This window comes from Maniola jurtina, chromosome 28, assembly GCF_905333055.1.
Source record: "Maniola jurtina chromosome 28, ilManJurt1.1, whole genome shotgun sequence".
Lineage (NCBI taxonomy): Eukaryota > Metazoa > Arthropoda > Insecta > Lepidoptera > Nymphalidae > Maniola > Maniola jurtina.
The window spans coordinates 4,034,771-4,058,315 of record NC_060056.1 but is presented as its reverse complement, the minus strand read 5'-3'; the positions used below and the strand labels follow the sequence as shown (position 1 = coordinate 4,058,315).

The window sequence follows — 23,545 nt, the reverse complement described above, 5'->3', positions numbered from 1 at the left end:
CTATGGGTTCACATCAAAACAACATAAACACACAAGCACGGGCGACGAGCAGTGCAGTTTATTGTCCTATATTCGGCACTTTAATCGGTTTAATTAGTTTCGAAACAAAATGTTTTATAATTTTATGCTTCAAGGCACAAAAATCCTTTTCTTTGACGTGCGACATGCGTAATAAAAACGCGTGATGTGCTGTGACTGTGGAGAAAAGTCGATTTCGATGAAATCAATCTGTCAACTTTATCATGAACATGAATCATGTGAAATCGCAAATACAAGTCTATTGTACATATTTTAACAGAAGAAAGCTTTTCTTCACCAAATGTACAGGTTGTAATTAGAACGCTAGCAAAAACATAGCGCTTTTATACTAGGTACATAAATGAGAATTTTTATCGACTATGAATGCGGCACTAGTACCATAGTCCATAGTACAAGATCCATAGACTAATTCACATGTAATCTGTACCTAATCACGTTTATTGCAAACAAATAGAACTTTTTATTTTAAATTATTCCTTTTAATCGCAAAAGAACTACTGTGCTACTATTTATAAATAGAAGCACAGTAGTTCTTTATCATATATAAAATTTAACTAAATATTAAAATAATCTCATTTATTAGTACGCACAAATAAACTCAGTTTCCGAACAAAACATTAATTGTGTTATCTATGGAAATTATCATATGTTGTCAATCAATGTCACTTCACTTTATAGTTTATTCTGTGATGATTCTGTGTGTAAATATTTGTCTTTTGTGGTTTTTTTCGCATCTTTTTCGTGATATAGGTTGAATTATAACGTGGTGCGAGCCCTCGCCGCCGGCGGCTCCCGATCCCATTCGATCTCTTAAAAAGAGAGAGATAGAGTGACGCGATAGAAAGAGAGGAGTTTATTAAACTGAAGACTGTGTAAGCTGAATTGCACTTTATCGCGTCGTAACAAGAGTTGCTATTTATTTAAACATCTTTGCGGAGTGATTCTTCTGTACCTTTAAAGTACTACATGACTTCGTCTGTGTTGGCATTTGCTGGTGCGCGTGTGGTGCCTTCAGAAACCAATGAGAAAACCAGGGAAAGATACAGAGACGTTATTGGTGTATATGTTAGTAATTTCTTTATTACTATTTTAAAAGCTTAAGCTCAAGTAGATCATACTTTGACTTTACTCATTTATTACACAATTTTGATAGTCTGATAAACTTATATTATCATCTTACAAATCTAACAATTCAGACAATCAAAAGGAGTAAATAGTACCTACTTTGAATAAATGATTTTGATTTTATTTCCAGTTATCCCCAGATACACAGTTATGCTACATATGCAGTTATTTACTGAATAAACTAACTATTTTCAAGGCAATATGTTTAAACAGAATCTTGGAATATCCTGCAGCACTTAGGTAATTATTTACACTACATTTAAGACAACATCCCTGGTGCAATAGTGAGTCTATCGTGTAAGTGGGAGGTAACAGGTTTGATTCCTGGCAGTGACAATTTGGGAATTTATAAATTCTAAATTGTCTATGGTCTGATTGGAAGTTAAGGTTTACAGCTATGGCTAGTTACCACCCTACCGACAAAGCTGTGCTGCCAAGTGATTTAGTATTCCAGTACAATGCAGTGTAGAAACCCATCATGGGTTTATTAAAACTGACATACCCCTTCTAAGTTAGCCCGCTTCCATTTTAGACTGTATCGTCACTTATCATCAGGTGAGATTGCAGTTTAGGACTAACTTTGAATGAAATAACAAGCACATAAATCCATTAACCTCTGTTATCATCTAACATCTGATAATAAGTGTTAAACCTTAGATTCAAAATCTTGTTCTCTTAGTGGAGTCGAAGATGGAAGGTTCTGGGAACCCTCCGCATTACTATCCCAAGAAAATTCTTACAATAATATGAATGATGGAAAGGAGTCACTACTCTCAGAAATGGGGTATACTATTTGTAGAGATGTGTTATGGTAATTTTTATCAAAATAATGAATTTTATTTCTGTTTTCAGCCAAAAATATCCAATGAAATTACAAAAAAGTGACTTAGAAATCCACATCCTTTGCCCTGAGAAATGTTATGAATATAAACAAATACACAGCGACAAAACATATCAATTCAACCATAGTGATGATTCCAATGATTATAATAATACTGAATATAATAATGACAATGAATATAGTAATAATGACAGTGAATATATTCACAATGATACAGAATATATGAATAATGACATAAATAATGACACTGAATATATTAATAGTCATATTCAACACATACATAGTGACAGACATGTAGTATTAGAAGAGAATGTAATAGAACAGTTTAATTATGAAAACTATGATTCTAATAATTATAAAAGAAATTGTTCCAATGATAAATCAGAATTGGCTATTTATAATAAAGATTTCAATGTTCCAAAGAATCAAGAATATGACAATGCAATAGACTATGGTGCAAGAAATGATGATAATGATATAATAGATTCAAATATTGAACATGATGACATAAGAAATGATGATCAAGCAAGCATATATGACATAAAAGTTGAGATTGACAATGAAAATTTATTAGAAACCAATATAGACAACTATCACAATTCTCAAAAAGTAAACAATGATACTGAATTAAATAATAAAAATTCTAGACAGGAAGATACTAAGGCTGTAAAAAAAAGTAAAAAGAAGTCAGATAAAGGTTTCAAAAGGATAATTTTGAGTCTAGAAAAGCAAAAGGCGGAATTAGAAGCAAATAGAAAGGAAAAGAAGTATTTAGAAGCTGAATTCAAGTGCTATAACTGCGCTTTAAGTTTCTTATTCAAAGATACCTATCAAGCACATATGATGAGACATGAAGAGGTAACCGCTTAAAATAAAACAATAGTAAAGTTCAAAAACGAAATTTAGTCAATTTTTAGAGTTCCGTACCTCAAAAGGAAAAACGGAACCCTTATAGGATCACTTTGTTGTCTGTATGTCTGTCTGTCTGTTTAACCAATTTTGACGAAATTTAGTACAGAGTTAGCTTATATCCCGGGGATGGACATAGGCTACTTTTTATCCCGGCAAATCAAAGAGTTCCCACGGGATTCCTAAATACCCATCCGCTTAACCGATTTGTATGAAATTTGAAACTGAGGTAGCTTGCATCCCTGCAATTGACATAGGCAACTTTTATCTCGCAAAATCAAATAGTTCCCATGGGATCTTTAAAAACTGAAATCCACGCGGACGAAGTCGCGGGCATCCTCAGTTATTTATTATATAATAATATTATATAGGTATTAATTATATAGGTATTTCAAGTTCATCAAAATTGCAATGTTTTTTTAACTAGTCCAACGGTGAATACCAATGTAGAACCTGCACTCTCCGGTTCGCAACCCCTGCCTCGCTAAGGATCCACGCAGCGTGTCATTCAGAGCGCTACTTGTGTCGCTCGTGCGGTGTGAGCCTAAAGCCGCGCGGCAAGAGGCGCCACTCCTGCCTCCAGCCGCGAGAGCCGCAGAGTGTCGCTTGCCACCTGTGCGGGAACTTGCTCAAGTGAGTACGGGATGAAACGTCGCCGAATTCATGGTGAAACGTCGCTAAATTTACTGTAAAACATCGCGAAATTCATTGTAAAACGCCGTGAAATTTATTGTAAAATGTTGCAAAATCCATATTGTTGTATTGGTACGGTTTTGCATGTCCGACCATCAGCGCACCATACTAACACATTTAAATTAAGTTCTTAGGAATGGGAGAAGTCAACCCACTGTAATACAGTGTTTACTAGCACAGGGGTTGTCAAACCTATTCGTATGTTCTTACCAACTTTTTAATATTATACCTACTGTTTATAAGGCACATCTACTAACAAATAGTACATAGGTAAAGATTGTAAAATAATATTTAGAATAACTATTTGTGCATTGAAATAGTTTAAGAACTTAGAATGAATAAATGATAAATGATGATAAATGATGATGATGATATTGAATCGTAGCGGAATTTATTGTAAATCGTTGCGATGTTCATAGTGATGTGGGCTACATTACACCACACACACACATAATTAAACACATAATATAAACATACACACAACATAATATCTATTTTATCGACTAGTTTGTCGACACCGCAATCGTCGATCATTTGCCTGCACTACAAAATTAGATAGGCATAAAAAACCGGCCGCGAGGTGCAAGCGTTGACCTAATTACATTATTCAATCAGTCCGAAACTGCACTCGACGGGGAACGCGTGTCGTCTGTCCGCGCAACGCACGTGGCATTATTACGCGATCTTATGTGTCGTACCTTTTGTGACCTTTTACGTGAATTTAGGCGTAAAACCAATGTGGTTGTAGTGTAGAAGCCGATGCGCATGTGTTGTATAGCCGTATATCACTATTTACCTTCTCGTTGTTATAGAAATATAGTAATATTTACTAAATCTTTATTATGGGCATTTTCATTGCTAGTGATGTGTCACGTAATCATTGAATACCACTAGTACCACCCATAACTGGTGACCCCGACGTGGTGAACGTCGCGAAGTTCATTGTAAAACGTTGCGATATTCATAATGAAACGTCGCAAAATTTACTGTAAAACGTCGTGAATATTATTGTAAAACGCCGCGAAATACATTGTAAAACGTTGCGATGTTCATAGGGAAACGTCACGAAGTTCATTGTAAAACGTAGTACAATAATGATATAGACGGTCATAAAATTCATGGTGAAACATCATTGTATTCAGAGACGCGAACGGCCTGCAGCAACATTTGAAAAGGGTACACGCGAGCAAAGCCAGCGGGCGCAGATATGCTTGCAACGTATGTGGAGACAGCTACACAAGACAAGGCGCTTTGAGAACGCATATGATGTAAGTTACCATTTTACTTATTGTTTGCATTTATTTATCAGAGACTCAATAGCTCAACGGTTAAAAGTGCGGACTGAAATCCGTAAGGTTGGCGGTTCAAACCTCACCCGTCGCACCCACTCCTAGCACAAGCTTTCGCTTAGTTAGAGGGGAAAGGGGAACATTAATCATTAATAACATGGCTAATATTCTTTAAAATAAAATATAGCTACTTCTGCATCAACTTTTTGTATTCTCTAAGTGTTTTCTAGCTCCATATCCTTGGGTTGTCTTTAAAAAATCAATTTAGTGATAAGGCTGCCTATGCACTCTAGCACAATTGTTTGCCTTTTGTTTTTACAAAACAGACAGACAGACAAAGTGATCCTATAAGGGTTCCGTTTGTCCTTCTGAGGTACGGAACCCTAAAAACATCAGCATGTCTGTCTATGAATTCCAGAAAGCACATAAACCGCAAGTTCCACTGCGACCAATGCGCCGGCACTATGCACTATTGTGATACGTGCGGTGCGAGCTATGCAGCTAAAAAGAGTCTATTGTCTATTGCGCAAAAATCAATTTAGGGATAAGGTGCTAACCACAAATTCACGGTTTTCAGATTTATTCCTTTACTTGTGCTATAAGACCTACCTACCTGCCAAATTTCATGATTCTAGGTCAACGGGAAGTACCCTATAGGGTTTCTTGACAGACACGACGGACAGACAGACAGACAACAAAGTGATCCTATAAGGGTTCCGCTTGTCCTTCTGAGGTACGGAACCTTAAAAACGTCAGCATGTCTGTCTATGAATTCCAGAAAGCACATAAACCGCAAGTTCCACTGCGACCAATGCGCCGGCACCTACAGCAGCCCTTACACATTGAACCAACACAAGAAAACACATCACAGCGACGGCACTATGCACTATTGTGATACGTGCGGTGCGAGCTATGCAGCTAAAAAGAGTCTATTGTCTATTGCGCAAAAATCAATTTAGGGATAAGGTGCTAACCACAAATTCACGGTTTTCAGATTTATTCCTTTACTTGTGCTATAAGACCTACCTACCTGCCAAATTTCATGATTCTAGGTCAACGGGAAGTACCCTATAGGGTTTCTTGACAGACACGACGGACAGACAGACAGACAACAAAGTGATCCTATAAGGGTTCCGCTTGTCCTTCTGAGGTACGGAACCTTAAAAACGTCAGCATGTCTGTCTATGAATTCCAGAAAGCACATAAACCGCAAGTTCCACTGCGACCAATGCGCCGGCACCTACAGCAGCCCTTACACATTGAACCAACACAAGAAAACACATCACAGCGACGGCACTATGCACTATTGTGATACGTGCGGTGCGAGCTATGCAGCTAAAAAGAGTCTATTGGCGCATATGAGGAACACTAGCAACCATTCTACCACTACGTAAGTTTAATAGTTTAAAAAAGTTAAACGCGCGATGTAACTTACATGTGCTTCCATCTGTCGTGAAATAGAACTGGGGTTTCATAGCGTTAGGTCAATGCACTATTGTAATGCGTGCGGTGTGAGCTATGCAGCTAAGAAGAGTCTATTGGTGCATATGAGGAACACTAGCAACCATTCAACTACTACGTAAGTTTAATAGTTTAAAAAAGTTAAACGCGCGATGTAACTTACATGTGCTTCCATCTGTCGTGAAATAGAACTGGGGCTTCATAGCGTTAGGTCAATGCACTATTGTAATACGTGCGGTGTGAGCTATGCAGCTAAGAAGAGTCTATTGGCGCATATGAGGAACACTAGCAACCATTCTACCACAACGTAAGTTTAATAGTTTAAAAAAAGTTAAAACGCGCAATTTAAGTTACATGTGCTGCCATCTGTTGTATTTATTTCAAATAAAAAAGAGAAAATTCTAAGTTGTCGGGTTTTAGTGCTGTTTATCTTTATTATATTTACTACTAGCTGATGCCCGCAGCTTCGCCCGCGTGGATTGGTCAGATCTCCTGCAGCATCAGGATTGAAGAGTTGGACTCCAAATTTTTTATGAAACAATGTCGCAAAGTTCCTCTATCGGTTAAAAAAGAAATGACGCAAATCGGTTCAGAAATCTCGGAGATTTCGGTGTATAATGTACATAGGTAGAAAAACACAACTCCCTTTTTGAAAGTCGGTTAAAAAAGTAGCCTATGTTACTCCCTGGTCAATTCTCTACTTGTCTGTGAAAATCCCGTCAAAATCGGTTCAGCCGTTCCCAAGATTAGCCTTTTCAAACAGACAGACAGACAGACAGACAGACAGGCAAAATTTTTAAAACCGGGTGATTCAGTTATGGTATCGTTCAAATAACCATATGACCTTAATATGCGGTAGTTATTTCGAAATTACAGACAGACACTCCAATTTTATTTATTAGTATAGATTTAAATAACTAATTATTATTTGAATAATTGGGATTACATATTCTTTCGCCTTAGCTGCAGTGGTCTATAGATTAACTTTAAGAAAAATATTTTCTCTCTCAGATACGAATGCCCCATCTGCAGTCGAGTTTGCCCCAACGAGAAGTCGCTAGCCTCTCACATACAATCAGTGCACTCGACGACTAAAGACTTCACTTGCTCGCTTTGCCCCGCTCGATATACTAATAGGTAATAGAATAGAATAAACCATTTTGGTTGGCTGGAAGAGATCGCTAGGTAGCGATAAGGCCGCCAAATTGTACTGCCTATATTTATGTTTTGCTTTGTTTTTGTTTTTTCTGTAATAATTTTGTGGTGTACAATAAAAGTATATTCATTTGTTCAGTAAATTTTTATTTAATATATTTATTTATATTTAAATAAACTTTACAAGTGCTTTTGATACGTCAAAATAATTTACTACTGATTCCGAATGCTATTCCTATCGAGAAGAACCAACAAGAAACTCGACGGTTGCTCTTTTCAAATAATCATCTTACAATAATATTATGCCATATAATAGAATTTGCTTCTAGAAGATCATCAAAAATTTTGAAAAAGCCAGAGGAACGTTTTGTTTGTTTAAACTTAAATAACTTTATTTAATGCTCCAAAAAAAAATTACATTATCTCTTGTTACATAATAAAAATAAAATATTCGGTAATAAATAAAAAATTATTTTTAATTTTAGTGTTTATGGTTATTGAATTTGGTTTTTTTATTTGTTTTATTATGTAGGTTTTTTATTATGTAGGTTTTTATTATGTAGGTTATGTAGGTTTTTTATTATGTAGGTTATGTAGGTTTTTATTATGTAGGTTATGTAGGTTTTTTATTATGTAGGGTTTTTATTATGTAGGTTATGTAGGTTTTTATTATGTAGGTTATTTATTATGTAGGTTTTAAACCAGTTTTCTCTACAACAGGAAATCCCTCGTTCGACACGTAACGGCGCATACAAAGCAGAAGCCTACCAGAATTGTCATTTGTCACTTGTGTGGGACCAATTTCAAGGTAAATATACACTTTATATATCACTAGAGGATGCCCGCGACTTCGTCCGCATGGATTTAGATTCTTATAGATCCCGTGGGAACTGTTTGATTTTCCGGGATAAAAAGTTGCCTATTTCGATTACAGGGACGCAAGCTACTTCGGTACCTTTCATACGAATCGTTAAGTGGATGGGTCTTTAGGAATCCCGCGGGAACTGTTTGATTTTCCGGGATAAAAAGTAGCCTATGTCCGTCCCGGGGATATAAGCTAACCCTGTACCAAATTTCGTCAGAATCGGTTACACTGTTGGGCCGTGAAAAAGTAGCAGACAGACAGACACACTTTCGCATTTATAATATTAGTATGGATGAGTGATTTTGATTTCCATTGTAAGTATAGGCTGTTACGGCTATACTAACGTATCTAGTCGATGTAAGCCATCAGGCAGGTTATTAGGGTTCCGTACCTCAAATGGAAAAACGGAACCCTTATAGGATCACTTCGTTGTCTGTCTGTCCGTCGTGTCTGTCAAGAAACCTATAGGGTACTTCCCGTTTACCTAGAATCATGAAATTTGGCAGGTAGGTAGGTCTTATAGCACAAATGCATACAGGAATAAATGTGAACACCACGAATTTGTGGTTACATCTTTAAAAAAAAATTAAAACGTGTTTCAATTTTCAAAGTAAGATAACTAACTATACCAAGTGGGGTATCATATGAAAGGGCTTTACCTGTACATTCTAAAACATATTTTTATTTATTTTTATGTATAATAGTTTTTGATTTATCGTGCAAAATGTTGGAAAAAATACCCGAGTACGGAACCCTCAGTGCGCGAGTTTGACTCGGACTTGGCCAGTTTTTTGACATACACGACGGACTAACCGGCAACAAAGTGATCCTATAAGGGTTCCGTTTTTCCTTTTGAGGTACGGAACCCTAAAAAATGACTTTTAAATTAATATAAAGTTTATTATTTTCCAGGATAACAGTAAGCTGAATAGGCATGTTCGGGAAGTATGCAATAAGGCGAAAGAAGAACAGCTTCTAATGTACGATTAGAAGATTAGAAATAAGTTGTATTTTATCTGTGATAATAATATTTTTTGTGTTTAATTGGTTTCTTATTAATTTGGTAGTATTTTATACTATAGCACATACAAAATGAGAACTCGCCCGCCATTTTAACTGTGTCAAATGTCATGTCAAAAGTTAAGCGTAAAGCGTGGACGTATGCGTAACCCGGTGTGTTAGGGGTTTACGCGCGTCACTACGCACGTGCCACGTGTACGCAATTGGTGTGAATCGACCTTAAGCTGTTTGTAAATAAAACAAATTAAATAAATTATATGTTAATTTAATAAATTAATAAATAAAACACATTTAATTTAATTCTGCAATAAATTAAAACACTGTAGCGACACCAAACTGTACCCGTCCATAGCTTGAACTATCATTTTGTTGAAAACATCACTACATTTTTCTTTGCACTAGCCTCAATTACTTCTTGTTGGACCTTTATAGCTACCTATAGTTGTTGTTGGAACTTCCGTAAAAGTTTCTGACACCTTTCTGATGGTTTTAGTACCATCAACTTACAATTATAGATGACATGCGATACGCATTGCAACTCACGTCGGGTATTAGCTAGTATGTGATATTGGAATGTGTGTAAATAAAACGCATTAAATAAATTAAAGATTAATTTAATAAATAAAACATAAATTTAATTTATTTCTGCAATAAATTAAAACACTGTAGAGCAGCAAAAGACACCAAACTGTACCCGTCGATAGCTTGAACTATCATTTTGTTGAAAACATCACTACATTTTTCTTTGCACTAGCCTCAATTACTTCTTGTTGGACCTTTATAGCTACCTATAGTTGTTGTTGGCACTTCCGTAAAAGTTTCTGACACCTTTCTGATGGTTTTAGTACCATCAACTTACAATTATAGATGACATGCGATACGCATTGCAACTCACGTCGGGTATTAGCTAGTATGTGATATTGGAATGTGTGTAAATAAAACGCATTAAATAAATTAAAGATTAATTTAATAAATAAAACATAAATTTAATTTATTTCTGCAATAAATTAAAACACTGTAGAGCAGCAAAAGACACCAAACTGTACCCGTCCATAGCTTGAACTATCATTTTGTTGAAACCATCACTACATTTTTCTTTGCACTAGCCTCAATTACTTCTTGTTGGACCTTTATAGCTACCTATAGTTGTTGTTGGCACTTCCGTAAAAGTTTCTGACACCTTTCTGATGGTTTTAGTACCATCAACTTACAATTATAGATGACATGCGATACGCATTGCAACTCACGTCGGATATTAGCTAGTATGTGATATTGGAATGTGTGTAAATAAAACGCATTAAATAAATTAAAGATTAATTTAATAAATAAAACATAAGTTTAATTTATTTCTGCAATAAATTAAAACACTGTAGAGCAGCAAAAGACACCAAACTGTACCCGTCCATAGCTTGAACTATCATTTTGTTGAAAACATCACTACATTTTTCTTTGCACTAGCCTCAATTACTTCTTGTTGGACCTTTATAGCTACCTATAGTTGTTGTTGGCACTTCCGTTAAGGTTTCTGACACCTTTCTGATGGTTTTAGTACCATCAACTTACAATTATAGATGACATGCGATACGCATTGCAACTCACGTCGGGTATTAGCTAGTATGTGATATTGGAATGTGTGTAAATAAAACGCATTAAATAAATTAAAGATTAATTTAATAAATAAAACATAAATTTAATTTATTTCTGCAATAAATTAAAACACTGTAGAGCAGCAAAAGACACCAAACTGTACCCGTCCATAGCTTGAACTATCATTTTGTTGAAACCATCACTACATTTTTCTTTGCACTAGCCTCAATTACTTCTTGTTGGACCTTTATAGCTACCTATAGTTGTTGTTGGCACTTCCGTAAAAGTTTCTGACACCTTTCTGATGGTTTTAGTACCATCAACTTACAATTATAGATGACATGCGATACGCATTGCAACTCACGTCGGATATTAGCTAGTATGTGATATTGGAATGTGTGTAAATAAAACGCATTAAATAAATTAAAGATTAATTTAATAAATAAAACATAAGTTTAATTTATTTCTGCAATAAATTAAAACACTGTAGAGCAGCAAAAGACACCAAACTGTACCCGTCCATAGCTTGAACTATCATTTTGTTGAAAACATCACTACATTTTTCTTTGCACTAGCCTCAATTACTTCTTGTTGGACCTTTATAGCTACCTATAGTTGTTGTTGGCACTTCCGTTAAGGTTTCTGACACCTTTCTGATGGTTTTAGTACCATCAACTTACAATTATAGATGACATGCGATACGCATTGCAACTCACGTCGGGTATTAGCTAGTATGTGATATTGGAATGTGTGTAAATAAAACGCATTAAATAAATTAAAGATTAATTTAATAAATAAAACATAAATTTAATTTATTTCTGCAATAAATTAAAACACTGTAGAGCAGCAAAAGACACCAAACTGTACCCGTCGATAGCTTGAACTATCATTTTGTTGAAAACATCACTACATTTTTCTTTGCACTAGCCTCAATTACTTCTTGTTGGACCTTTATAGCTACCTATAGTTGTTGTTGGCACTTCCGTAAAAGTTTCTGACACCTTTCTGATGGTTTTAGTACCATCAACTTACAATTATAGATGACATGCGATACGCATTGCAACTCACGTCGGATATTAGCTAGTATGTGATATTGGAATGTGTGTAAATAAAACGCATTAAATAAATTAAAGATTAATTTAATAAATAAAACATAAGTTTAATTTATTTCTGCAATAAATTAAAACACTGTAGAGCAGCAAAAGACACCAAACTGTACCCGTCCATAGCTTGAACTATCATTTTGTTGAAAACATCACTACATTTTTCTTTGCACTAGCCTCAATTACTTCTTGTTGGACCTTTATAGCTACCTATAGTTGTTGTTGGCACTTCCGTTAAGGTTTCTGACACCTTTCTGATGGTTTTAGTACCATCAACTTACAATTATAGATGACATGCGATACGCATTGCAACTCACGTCGGGTATTAGCTAGTATGTGATATTGGAATGTGTGTAAATAAAACGCATTAAATAAATTAAAGATTAATTTAATAAATAAAACATAAATTTAATTTATTTCTGCAATAAATTAAAACACTGTAGAGCAGCAAAAGACACCAAACTGTACCCGTCCATAGCTTGAACTATCAGTTTATTCAAAACCTCACCACATTTTGTTAAGACGCACGCTTTCTTTGCACTACCCTCAATTACTTCACTTTTAGTCAAATTCCACGTCTTCCTCCAGATTTCCGTTAAGGAACTTTTCTTTAATATCCTGTCATCATCCTGAGTATTTTGGATGCTCATTTGACTCGAATCGTTCGATTTTTTGAATCTTTTTAGTAAAACTTCTAATATATGAAATATATAACATATGTTTTCGGCTTCGTTTGTATGCTTTAATTCGAAAACGTCTTCTTTAATGTCTGATGTAGTTTTTTCTAGTATAGTTATAATTTTTTCTATCGTATATTTTATAATGTGACTCGATCTGTTTAGTAGTAAGAGACGATAGATGACGTCCTGTCTTTTCAGTAACTGGAAATTAAAACAAGTGTAAATTAAAAATTTATAACACCCCCGACAAGTGAAGGTTACAGTAACTAGAAAAGAGCTGATAACTTTGAAACGGCTGAACCGATTTCCTTGGATCATAGCTAAGAACACTCTCGATCAAGCCACCATTCAAACAAAAAAAAACTAAATTAAAATCGGTTCATTAGTTCAGAAGCTACGATGCCACAGACAGATACATAGATACACAGATATACAGAAACACAGATACACACGTCAAACTTATAACACCCCTCTTTTTGGGTCGGGGGTTAAAAAAATAACTCTAAATAAAATGATACACGCTGAAATTTTAATGGTTGTTGTCCCGAAGCGAAATGATTTTGTCATGTCAAAATTCCCGTGAGAACTCTTTGATTTTCCGGGATAAAAAGTAGCCTATGTGCTAATCCAGGGTATAATCTATCTCCATTCTAAATTTCAGCCCAATCCGTCCAGTAGTTTTTGCGTGAAGGAGTAACAAACATACACACACACACGCACACGCACACACACACACACACACACACACACACACATGCAAACTTTCTCCTTTATAATATTAGTGTGAAGTGTGATAAACACAATTTTTTTTGTGCTGTGACAACAAATTCACGGTTTTCGGATTTTTGTGCTATAAGATCTACCTTTTCATTACTCTAGATCAAAGGGAAGTACCCTTTAGGTTTTCTTGACAGACACGACAGACGGACAGACAGACAACGAAGTGATCTATAAGGCTTTCTTTTTTCCTTTTGAGGTACGGAACCCTGAAAATGTACAAAAATAATTTAAAAGAACATTATCTGTCTGCTTGTCTGTTACCCTTTCACGGCCTATCCCCTTAACCGATTCAGATGAAAGATAACAGAGATAACTTTCATCCCAGAGACGAACGTTTTATCCCAGAAAATCAAAGAGTTTCCACGGTATTTTTAAAAAGTTAAATCCAAAGTCGCATGCATTGTCATAGTAAAGAAACTATAATAATTACTGCATTAGATTCTTCGTTGTTTCCTTCGTAAACGTTATTTAGCAACGAATTAACTTTTTCCAGCAATTCTTCCAAAAATATCGGATATTTTTCCTCTTCATGCAATTTGTCCACTAGTTTACCTAAAATCTGAAATTAAGTTGAAAACTAAAACCCGATCGTCTTAATAAACGCTGAAATACTGGAGTAAAATAATGAAATTGTAGAAAAGTGGTGTCTGTACAATGGAAATATATAAAAAAAAGTAGCAGGGGTTGTTATTATATCGATGCCGAACCCGAAATTGTAATTAATTATTTTTTGTCTGTTTGTCTGTGTGTTTGTGCACGCTAAGATCAGAAACGGCTTATTCGATTTAGATACGGTTTTCACTAATATATTGTAGTAAGCTTCACTTAACATTTAGTGATTATTTTATGTCAATCGGTTCATAAATAAAAAAGTTATGTCAGTTTAAAGAATCACGGCGAACATTTTAACGTACAGAGTACGTACTACACGCCTCGCGCCTGAGCGTCCGTGGCTATATAAAGCGCGCTGAGAGCCATTCCACGCGAACGAAGTCGCGGGCACAGCTAGTACTGGAGTAAAATTGTTTTTCTGTCGCTTAGTATATTTTAATGTTGTTGTACACTTATATTTATGAGTAACGGGAAATACCCTATAGGTTTCTTGACAGACGACGGACAGACAGACAGGCAGACACTAGACAGACAGACAGACAACAAAGTGATCCTATAAGGGTTCCGTTTTTCCTTTTGAGGTACGGAAACCTAAAAATAAGTCTAGAATACTTACTGTAGATATTTCGTCAGCTATGGCTGCAGTCTTGGCTGATAACTGACTGTCTGTCACAAAACTCAGTAGACAGTGTGCCGATTCGTTCTTCCATACCTCTGAATATTGGGAAGCTAAAAAAGATTACAAATTCAAATTAAAATTCAATTTTTTTTTTTTATTCAATTAAACTTTTACAAGTGCTTTTGAATCGTCAAAATAATCTACCACTGGTTCGGAATGCCGTTCCTACCGAGAAGAACCAGCAAGAAACTCGGCGGTTGCTCTTTTCAAATGTACAATTTACAATAATATGCCATACTGTATACAAACAATTGCAGCGCCGTGTATTGCTGGAGCGCATCAAATCCAAGCTTTTTTGTCATTTACATAATCTTCGATTGTATAATAAGCTTTTTTCAGGAGCATACTTTTAATAGATTTTTTAAACTTGTGTAAATGGGGTTATTCAAGGGGCGGACCAACAAATGTTGAAAGGCCGGCAACGCATCGGGCGGTTACTCTGGTGCTGCAAATGTTCATGGGCGGCGGTAATCACTTAACATCAGGTAACCCGTTTGCTCGCTATTTTATTATTAAAAAATCAAAAAAAAAGTATAATAATACGTACTTTGAATAAATGATTTTGGATTTTGAAGTTTTTTAAACCTAGAAGTACGATCCTAGATTAAAAGTAAAGGATCAGCCTGGCTGTCCAGCGCGGATTGCAGCCAGTATTCTTGACACCATTCCACGCGGGCATGATTTGTATAGCTATTAGGTAATTGTAATCTATACATATAATAAAATTATAGAAAAATGGTGTCTGTACAATGGAAATATATAAAAAAAGTAGCAGGGGTTGTTATTATATCGATGCCGAACCCGAAATTGTAATTAATTTTTTTTTTGTCTGTTTGTCTGTTTGTCTGTGTGTTTGTGCACGCTAATATCAGAAACGGCTTATTCGATTTAGATACGGTCACTAATATATTGTAGTAAGCTTCACTTAACATTTAGTGTTTATTTCATGTCAATCGGTTCATAAATAAAAAAGTTATGTCAATTTAAAGAATCACGGCGAACATTTTTAACGTACAGAGTACGTACTACACGCCTCGCGCCTGAGCGTCCGTGGCTATATAAAGCGCGCTGATTCCACGCGAACGAAGTCGCGGGCACAGCTAGTATCCATATTCCATACTAATATTATAAATGCGAAAGTGTGACTGTCTATCTGTCTGTCTGTCTGCTACCTTTTCACGGCCCAACAATTTAACCGATTCTGACGAAAGGTACAGAGTTAGCTTATATCCCGGAGAGTGAGAGGACGGACATAGGCTACTTTTATCCCGGAAAATCAAAGAGTTCCCACGGGGTTCCTAAAGACCCATCCGCTCAACCGATTTGTATGAAAGGTACCGAGATAGCTCGCGTCCATGTTCTTGACAGAAAACTTTTTATTCCGGAAAACCAAACAGTTCCCACAGTTCATCAAAAACCTACATCCACGCGGACGAAGTCGCGGGAATCCTCTAGCTCTCAATAAAAATGGTAAATTAAAAGTTGATAGTATTTTCATACCACTCAAGTAAGAACTTCTGGCTTGAGAACTTTTGAAACCTGAGTCCACAGAGTTATGAATACCTTCACTTTTTCTATCATTTCTGTTCAAGTAACACTTAATTCTACTCAAGTCTTCCAAAACTTTAAAAGGTACTATTTCTGACTGAGTATCTGTTTCATTGTCAGACAAGTCATTCTGCCTTACAATATCCAGTTGTGTATTATTATTTGAAATGCATTCTTTCATTTTCTCTTGATGAGAAATAACTTCTTTCGTTTCATTATTAGGTAGATTATTTGAAATACATTGTTTTAGCCGTAGGTTCTCTTTTAATTTGGAAATTAGTTCTAGCGTCTCATCTTTAGACAAATGATTTAAATTAATTACCGATTCCATTCCGTTATTGGTATTTGAAACAGATTCTTTTCTTTTATTTTCGATAACAATGTCTTCCGGTTCGTCCAAATTTATCGAATTTTCTTTATTTATGCCTTTAATATTACTTTTTCCAATTATTTCTTTTGCAATTGTATTAAAAAGGGTATTATTAAAGTTAGGCTTCATATTGTGTCTATCACTTACATTTCGTGTAGATTCAAACGCTGTATTGCAAAAAAGATTTGACCTTAAACCTTGAGAGCTTGGAGGTGAAAATAGGTTATCTGAAGCATTTTCATCAAAATCGGTTGTGTCATCAGTATTAAAATTCAATGCAATTTGACTTACATCCGGTAAATCTGAAAGGCTATTCAGAAATTCGAAATCTTGGGTTAAATTATCTTTCCCTCTGTTAACAGTTGGTTCTTTATTTCTGTTACCTGTTGTATCAAAATCGGTTTTATCATTATTTTGACTGTTAATTAGTAAATCGTCTCCTGTATTTTTATCAAAATTTATTTCTAAAGAATTTTTATTACTAGCATTTGGACCTAATTTCGTAAAGTTTTCATTCCCATCAACTTTTAAACGTTTCCTATGACTGTCACTATTGTTTTCTACGTTTTTATGTTTTCTTTGTTCATCTTTATCACCAATTATAGTAACTTTACTAACATCATTTTCATCAAAATGGTCATAATCTTGACTAACGTTCATACTGTTGGTTTTATTTGTATTTTGTTCAAGTTTTTCAATGTTATTGGCATAGAAGTTTTCAAAATCTTGTTCACTATATATATTTTTGACCACATTGTTTGCATTTTGATTTAAATTTGTATCTATTAACTCATCTTTTTTGTTTTGAGTACTTTCCTTAACATTTAGGTTACTTAAATTGTCATTGGATGCAATCTTAGGTTTATTTATCAAATTCTTATTTGCCATTACTAAATTTTCTTCTTGACTTTGGCTTACATGTGTATTATTAGTGGATCCTTGAAATGTATATAAAATTGTTTGTTGTGAATCTATATTATTGCTTCCTATATTCATCTCATTAACACTATCTTTAACCAGTTTATGTACATTCAAATTATTGTTATTTCCATTTTCTTTATTTCTATCAGTTAAATTATTACTTTCACAGTAAGTTTCATTACTAAGACTTTTATTTAAATCAGTAGTATTGTTAGGTTTGTTATCACTAGTAATATTGTCGTTATTATTAGTATGATTAGTATTATTAATAACTTCTGCAGTATTATTACCAATTTTATGGTCATTTACCATACAAGTATCACATGCAGCCCTGTTATTATCAGCAATTTCTTTTGTTTTAGTACTGACAATGTTCACAGGTTCGAGTGTTTCTTCAAAATTTGTCGATTGACTAGAATTTATCTGTGGATGAAACGTTATAATGGAAAATTAAAATAACAATAAATATCCTATCCTATTTATAATAATGCATATCCCATCCATCGTTAAAACAGTACCTCAGGGGCCATCCATAAATTACGTCACACGAATTTCATGATTTTTGACTCCCTCCCCCATCCTTGTCACAGCTGGTCACATTTGACTCCTCCCCCCCCCCCCCATTGTGACGTCACGTATTTTAGAAAGAAAGAACAGCAGTTCCGAAATTTGTGTCATGATTTTTTTATAAAATTAACATCACATCGCACTTTGCAAGAAATTCAAAACAATTTGGACCTTATGTTTCTACAGATAGAGTTGCGAATGTTTTTTTTTGTTTTTCGTTAATAGTTCAAAGTTCGTGTTTTACTTAACACTCAGATTGAAATAGATTTTGAAATGCGACGTCACGAAATTATCATTAGGACCCCTCCCGCCCCCACTCCCACGTGTGACGAAATTTATGGATGGCCCCCAGTTTTAAATGGGATTCGAATCTGGGATCATGCTTAAAATCATCATCATCATCATCACCACAACCGATAGACGTCCACTGCTGGACTTAGGTCCCTTGTAGGGACTTCCACACGCCACGGCCTTGCGCCGCCGCCATTCAGCGGCTCGCGCAGACTCGTTTGACGTCGCCTATTCACCTAGTAGGAGGCGGTCTTCCAACATTTAGCACCTTGGGGTCTCAGCGTCTATCGGTATTTTGAAATACTCGTATGGTGCCCATTAATAAATAATAATAATAATAAATAAATCTATATTATCTGAACAGAACATTATTTACAGACTTTGGTGTGCGGCCCTGCCTCCTGATGAAGTGAAAACTGTGTTTCAGGAGGCAGTGTCTTCCCATAAATAGTGTACAGCACAATATAATATAACCACTTATAATAATTGCCATTAAATTAACTATGGGTCTCATAGGGAAGCAAACTCACTCAGCGGGCGATAAATAGAATAGAATAGAATAGATTTTTATTCAAGTAGACTTTTACAAGTGCTTTTGAATCGTCAAAATAATTTACCACTTGTTCAGAATGCCGTTTCTACCGAGAAGAACTAGCAAGAAACTCGGCGGTTGCTCTTTTCAATTGTTCAATTTCCAATAATATTCCATACTATACCTACAAGCAATTGCAGCCCCGCGCATTGTTTGAGCGAGTCAAATCCATGCTTTTTTATCATTTACATAATAAATACAATAGAATAGATTTTTATTCAAGTAAACTTGTACAAATGCTTTTGAATCGTCAAAATAATTTACCACTGGAGAAGAAGAGAAGATGGAGAAAGCTATGCTTGGAGTTTCTCTACGTGATTAAGAGGGCTCTCTCCGTCGCTCGTTTCATACAATCGTAGTTCCAATTTCATTTGAATATTAAGTAACCAAAGTCCATGAAATTTTGCAGACATATTCTAGAAACTAATATCTATGTCTGTGGTTTTCCAGATTTCTGTTAAAATATTCGGTTTCAAAGTTACGCGGTCTTAAAAAATTTCATACAAATCTTTGAGCCCCTGTAATTTTAAAACTACATATTTTTAGAAAAATCTAAAACACCACAGACACAGATATTAGTTTCTAGAATATGTCTGCAAAATTTCATGGACTTTGGTTGCTTGATATTCAAATGAAATTGGAACTACGATTGTATGAAACGAGTGACGGAGAGAGCCCTGTTAAATCAGAAATGAGATCTGTAGGAGAATCAGAGTAACCAACAGTTAAAACATTACCTCAGACTTTTCTCCAATATTAGTCAATTCCGTCATAAAGTCCAATAAAGAACTCATATCGCCATTTTCCTTGGGAGGATCATCAAAATCGGTTAACTCAAAATTATTAAGTATATTGACACTATCATGACTTTTGTTTAATTCATCACCAATTGTGTGATCATTATCCATGATGTGATCATCACCGTTCGTCATCTGATCATCACATTGTCTGATATCATCACTAATGTTAAAATCTTCCTCACATATCGTGATATCAAGGTGGGAATCCTTATTTCTTTCATTGATTTTGTTTTTAACATTGTCTATGAATACTTCGTATGGTACATCATCTGGTTTGGTTTGTATAACAGCTAGTGCGATTGCCAATTGGTGTTTTTGGATCATATATTGAGCTAGGAATTGTAAAATGTATGTGTAATTTATTTATTCATAGCTTTAGAGGTCAAAGGTTTTATAAAACACTATAGGCAAAGCTCATACATACTTACATACTAATATCAAAAATGCGAAAGTGTGTCTGTCTGTCTGTCTGCTGCCTTTGCACGGCCCAACAGTTTAACCGATTCTGACGAAATTTGGTACAGGGTCAGCTTATATCCTGGGGACGGACATAGGCTCCATTTTTCCCCGGAAAATTAGAGTTCCCACGGGATCCTTAAAATCCGAAATCGACGCGGAAGAAGTCGCGAGCATCTTCCAGTACAGTTGTATTTTAAAAAGTGAAGAAAAATTCGTAGCTGCATTTTTCTTTTAAAGTAACATAGGCTATATTTTATTTTCAAAAATTAGGGATCCCTACGAAAATTGCAATAAGCTACCCGTGCGAAGCTGGGGCGGGTCGCTAGTAAGTTATATTCATAGAACTTCCTCAATCTAAGGCAGAGATCTATAGAGCGCACCTTGACTATGTTCAGACTTAAGACACTGTTAAAACGAGACAGCGTTATACCGCTGGCATAAATCTGTCTCATTTTAACTGAAACTCAAGTCTAAGCAAAGTCAAAATGCTCTCTATAGATTTCAACCTAAGATATAGACACGGGGTTTACGTACATTTCAACCGTGGGATAAATGGTGCGCATTACCAGAGTTGTTAGAAGTTTCGAAAAATCACGTAAATCCGACTGAGGTGAAATTTTAGCATATCGAATGAAAATATAGGACTCAACTACTGCACCAACTATTGATTCGATCGTGTAGAACCACGTACAACTTTACACTAATTTCATCGTCGTGTAAGAATAAAAATTAGTTATTGAAAGTTTCTCTGAAAAGCTACCGATTTTAAAACTATTATTTATGAAATAAAGTAACTTTAAAAACAACTTACCATAATCTACATTAACATTCATACTGATTTAAAAGAAAATACCTATCTACTTAATAAATAATTAAATTCACGTCTAAAATAGCTATAATTAGCTAAACATTCTGTAAAAATATTCCTATTCACATGCACATCACGAATTATTTGCCACAAATTCGCGCCATAAAACTTTTTAAAAGAGGTTCTTTTTTATGTACAGAACAGATGTTGAACGATAAGCAAAAAAAAAAAAAAAACAAGAATACTCTATTGTTTTTTACATAGGTCTGTGCATATTTTACAACTATTATCTATTATCGATGTTTTACAAGATACCTATAGATAGGTACTCGAATTTTATATAATATACTTCTAATGTATAATTTTATATATGTAGCAGTTACTAATTATTGGATTAAAATAAAATCCTTTTTTTAAACGCGTACTTTAATTACCACGGTCTTTTCAATCTGGTTTTTAAACGTAACGTCAAACATTGGCCTAAAATATTTGCCCATTGCGTCAAATGCATCAAACATTGGCCATGGTTTAGCAAGAAATATTTTTTCAGAATGTTTTTATTTTTCTTTTTCATATAACAATTTAACAAAGTAAATGGCATTGTACACGATTTTATTCGGCATAAGTATATTTCTGATAGCTTTAGTGATGACTATTATAAAGAAGATGTATTTCCATTGGAAGCAGGAGCACAAAATCGAAAGAATGGCTCTCACAACAGTTGACAGGCCTGGTTAGTATACTCCAATCATTTAGAAATGTCCAAGTTTTAGTCAACCCCGATGCATCGTACTGGAACGCTAAATCGCTTGGCAGCACGGCTGACGGTAGAGTTGATTTTAATTTTGAACCTTTGACGCAAAAGAGGGGTGTTATAAATTTAACGTGTGTATTTGTGGCATCATAGGGCTCAAACGGATGGACCGATTTAAATAAGGCTTCTTTTATTCGAAAGCCGATTTTTGTTTTAATTTATAACCTAGCGCTTGGCTGCAATCAGACTTGCTGGCAAATGGTGTTGCAGCTTAAGATGGAGCACGCTTGCCTAGAAGATACCTATACACTCTTGACTTTAATTAAGGTAACTATATTAGAAGTGGAGGGGAAAACCTCTCTTCTTGAGGTCTTAGTTAATATTTTGACTTTAAATACTAGGTAACCTAACCTAACCCGTAGGTATACAGTAACTGGTAAATGTGTGGCAAAAAATAAACGTTTGTTCTATCTTTCTTTCTTTTCAAAACTTATCATGATGATGATGATGAATCCTTTGACACTTGCAGCAGTGAGTGTGACAATCAGTACGGAGAAGTGCTGGCTGCGGTGTCGGAGGTACGCGGAGGGGATCGCCGTGTATGACGTCATCAGCAAGAGCGACATCAGTCTCCCCGGCACGCCACAACCCGACAACTTGAGCACTTGACCAGTTCCAGGAGCGTCAAGACAGCCACAAACAGTCGTTTAATTTAAAAAAAATTACGACCACAAGTGAAGTCAAAATTAGTTTCTTGAAAACTGGAAGCAAATAAAAAACTTGTGGCTGTCTAGACAATTCCATTAATTTATTACGGCAACATTTTGTACCGAATTTATATAACTATTTTAAAATCATTTGTCTGTTTTTTTTTTTAATTGTACCTTTTTAATGCACCTACTATACGAGTCTCTCTATCACATTGTCTTGTGCAAATGTATAGACAAAGGGGAACCACATGTGGTCCAATCTCTCGCTTCAATTTGTTAGTCGATATGTGTCGAAGTGGGACAGCAATAAGTAGAATAGGTATTATAGATAAGAGGCTGCGCTCGATCCATCTTTAATCTCTTTAAATCTGGCTTTACTCTGATTAGCCAATGTCAAGTTTGTGATATTTTCAAGTTATTGAATTTATACAAGTATGGACTCCGTCTGCGTCGGCGCCCGCCGACATACGCACGGCGCCCCTTTAGAGCGCTTCCCAGTCAGTTCCACCACCAAAAAATACCAACTAACACAAAAACCAGCCACTCTTAACAAAAAAAAAACACTCCAAACAAGCACAGCACGCGCGCCAGCAAACGCCATCGCAGACGAAGTCCCATTCGTGGTTGCTATATTAGTAAAAATAAAAAGTATTTTTAATGTAAATTATTTTAAGCTCTCTTTACGGAAAGTTCTTTTTAATGTCAACTTTGAGATTTTTTCATGGTGAATCGTACCTACATTTTAAAAACTTTATTAGTATTGAATCTAATAATACAGGCATATATTATAACATGTACCTACATTGTACATACTAGGTATATCGGCAAGGAAATCGTGAACCCTAGCTTTGTATTCAATTAAAAATTGGAAAATCAGAGTTCCCACG

At 35.2% G+C, this 23,545-nt stretch overlaps 2 protein-coding genes and 1 long non-coding RNA gene across 3 annotated transcripts; 2 read left to right on the top strand and 1 right to left on the bottom strand.

Moving 5' to 3' along the window:
- The first annotated feature begins 1,005 nt into the window (after positions 1-1,005).
- On the top strand, positions 1,006-9,421 carry LOC123879314 (putative zinc finger protein 286B). The gene is made up of 10 exons (XM_045926957.1): positions 1,006-1,104; positions 1,295-1,404; positions 2,017-2,863; positions 3,342-3,547; positions 4,750-4,875; positions 5,675-5,760; positions 6,178-6,286; positions 7,369-7,494; positions 8,233-8,320; positions 9,290-9,421. The coding sequence occupies exons 1-10, from the start codon at positions 1,006-1,008 to the stop codon at positions 9,365-9,367; spliced, it is 1,875 nt and encodes a 624-aa protein (XP_045782913.1). The 3' UTR covers positions 9,368-9,421.
- Positions 9,422-12,474: 3,053 nt separating this feature from the next.
- On the bottom strand, positions 12,475-21,555 carry LOC123879552 (uncharacterized protein MAL13P1.304-like). Its single transcript, XM_045927320.1, has 6 exons — positions 21,198-21,555; positions 19,865-20,259; positions 16,339-18,100; positions 14,776-14,888; positions 13,978-14,106; positions 12,475-12,968 (listed from the first exon to the last, which is right to left on the bottom strand). The coding sequence occupies exons 1-6, from the start codon at positions 21,217-21,219 to the stop codon at positions 12,501-12,503; spliced, it is 2,889 nt and encodes a 962-aa protein (XP_045783276.1). The 5' UTR covers positions 21,220-21,555; the 3' UTR covers positions 12,475-12,500.
- A 128-nt stretch (positions 21,556-21,683) lies between these two features.
- Positions 21,684-22,805, top strand: LOC123879592. Its single transcript, XR_006799033.1, has 2 exons — positions 21,684-21,927; positions 22,478-22,805. It is a non-coding gene; the product is annotated as an uncharacterized LOC123879592 (long non-coding RNA).
- The last annotated feature ends 740 nt before the right edge of the window (positions 22,806-23,545 follow it).

What these genes read in the sequence shown, in the direction of transcription:
- LOC123879314 (XM_045926957.1), top strand. Translation starts at nt 1,006, where the DNA reads ATGACTTCGTCTGTGTTGGCATTTGCTGGTGCGCGTGTGGTGCCTTCA. An exon ending in CCCGCTCGATATACTAATAG is followed by an intron (nt 7,495 to 8,232) that starts GTAATAGAATAG and finishes TCTCTACAACAG; the next exon opens with GAAATCCCTCGTTCGACACG. An exon ending in TGTGTGGGACCAATTTCAAG is followed by an intron (nt 8,321 to 9,289) that starts GTAAATATACAC and finishes ATTATTTTCCAG; the next exon opens with GATAACAGTAAGCTGAATAG.
- LOC123879552 (XM_045927320.1), bottom strand. Translation starts at nt 21,219, where the DNA reads ATGAATGTTAATGTAGATTATG. An exon ending in GAATGTTAATGTAGATTATG is followed by an intron (nt 20,260 to 21,197) that starts GTAAGTTGTTTT and finishes TACAATTCCTAG; the next exon opens with CTCAATATATGATCCAAAAA. An exon ending in TAGCTGACGAAATATCTACA is followed by an intron (nt 14,107 to 14,775) that starts GTAAGTATTCTA and finishes ACTTAATTTCAG; the next exon opens with ATTTTAGGTAAACTAGTGGA.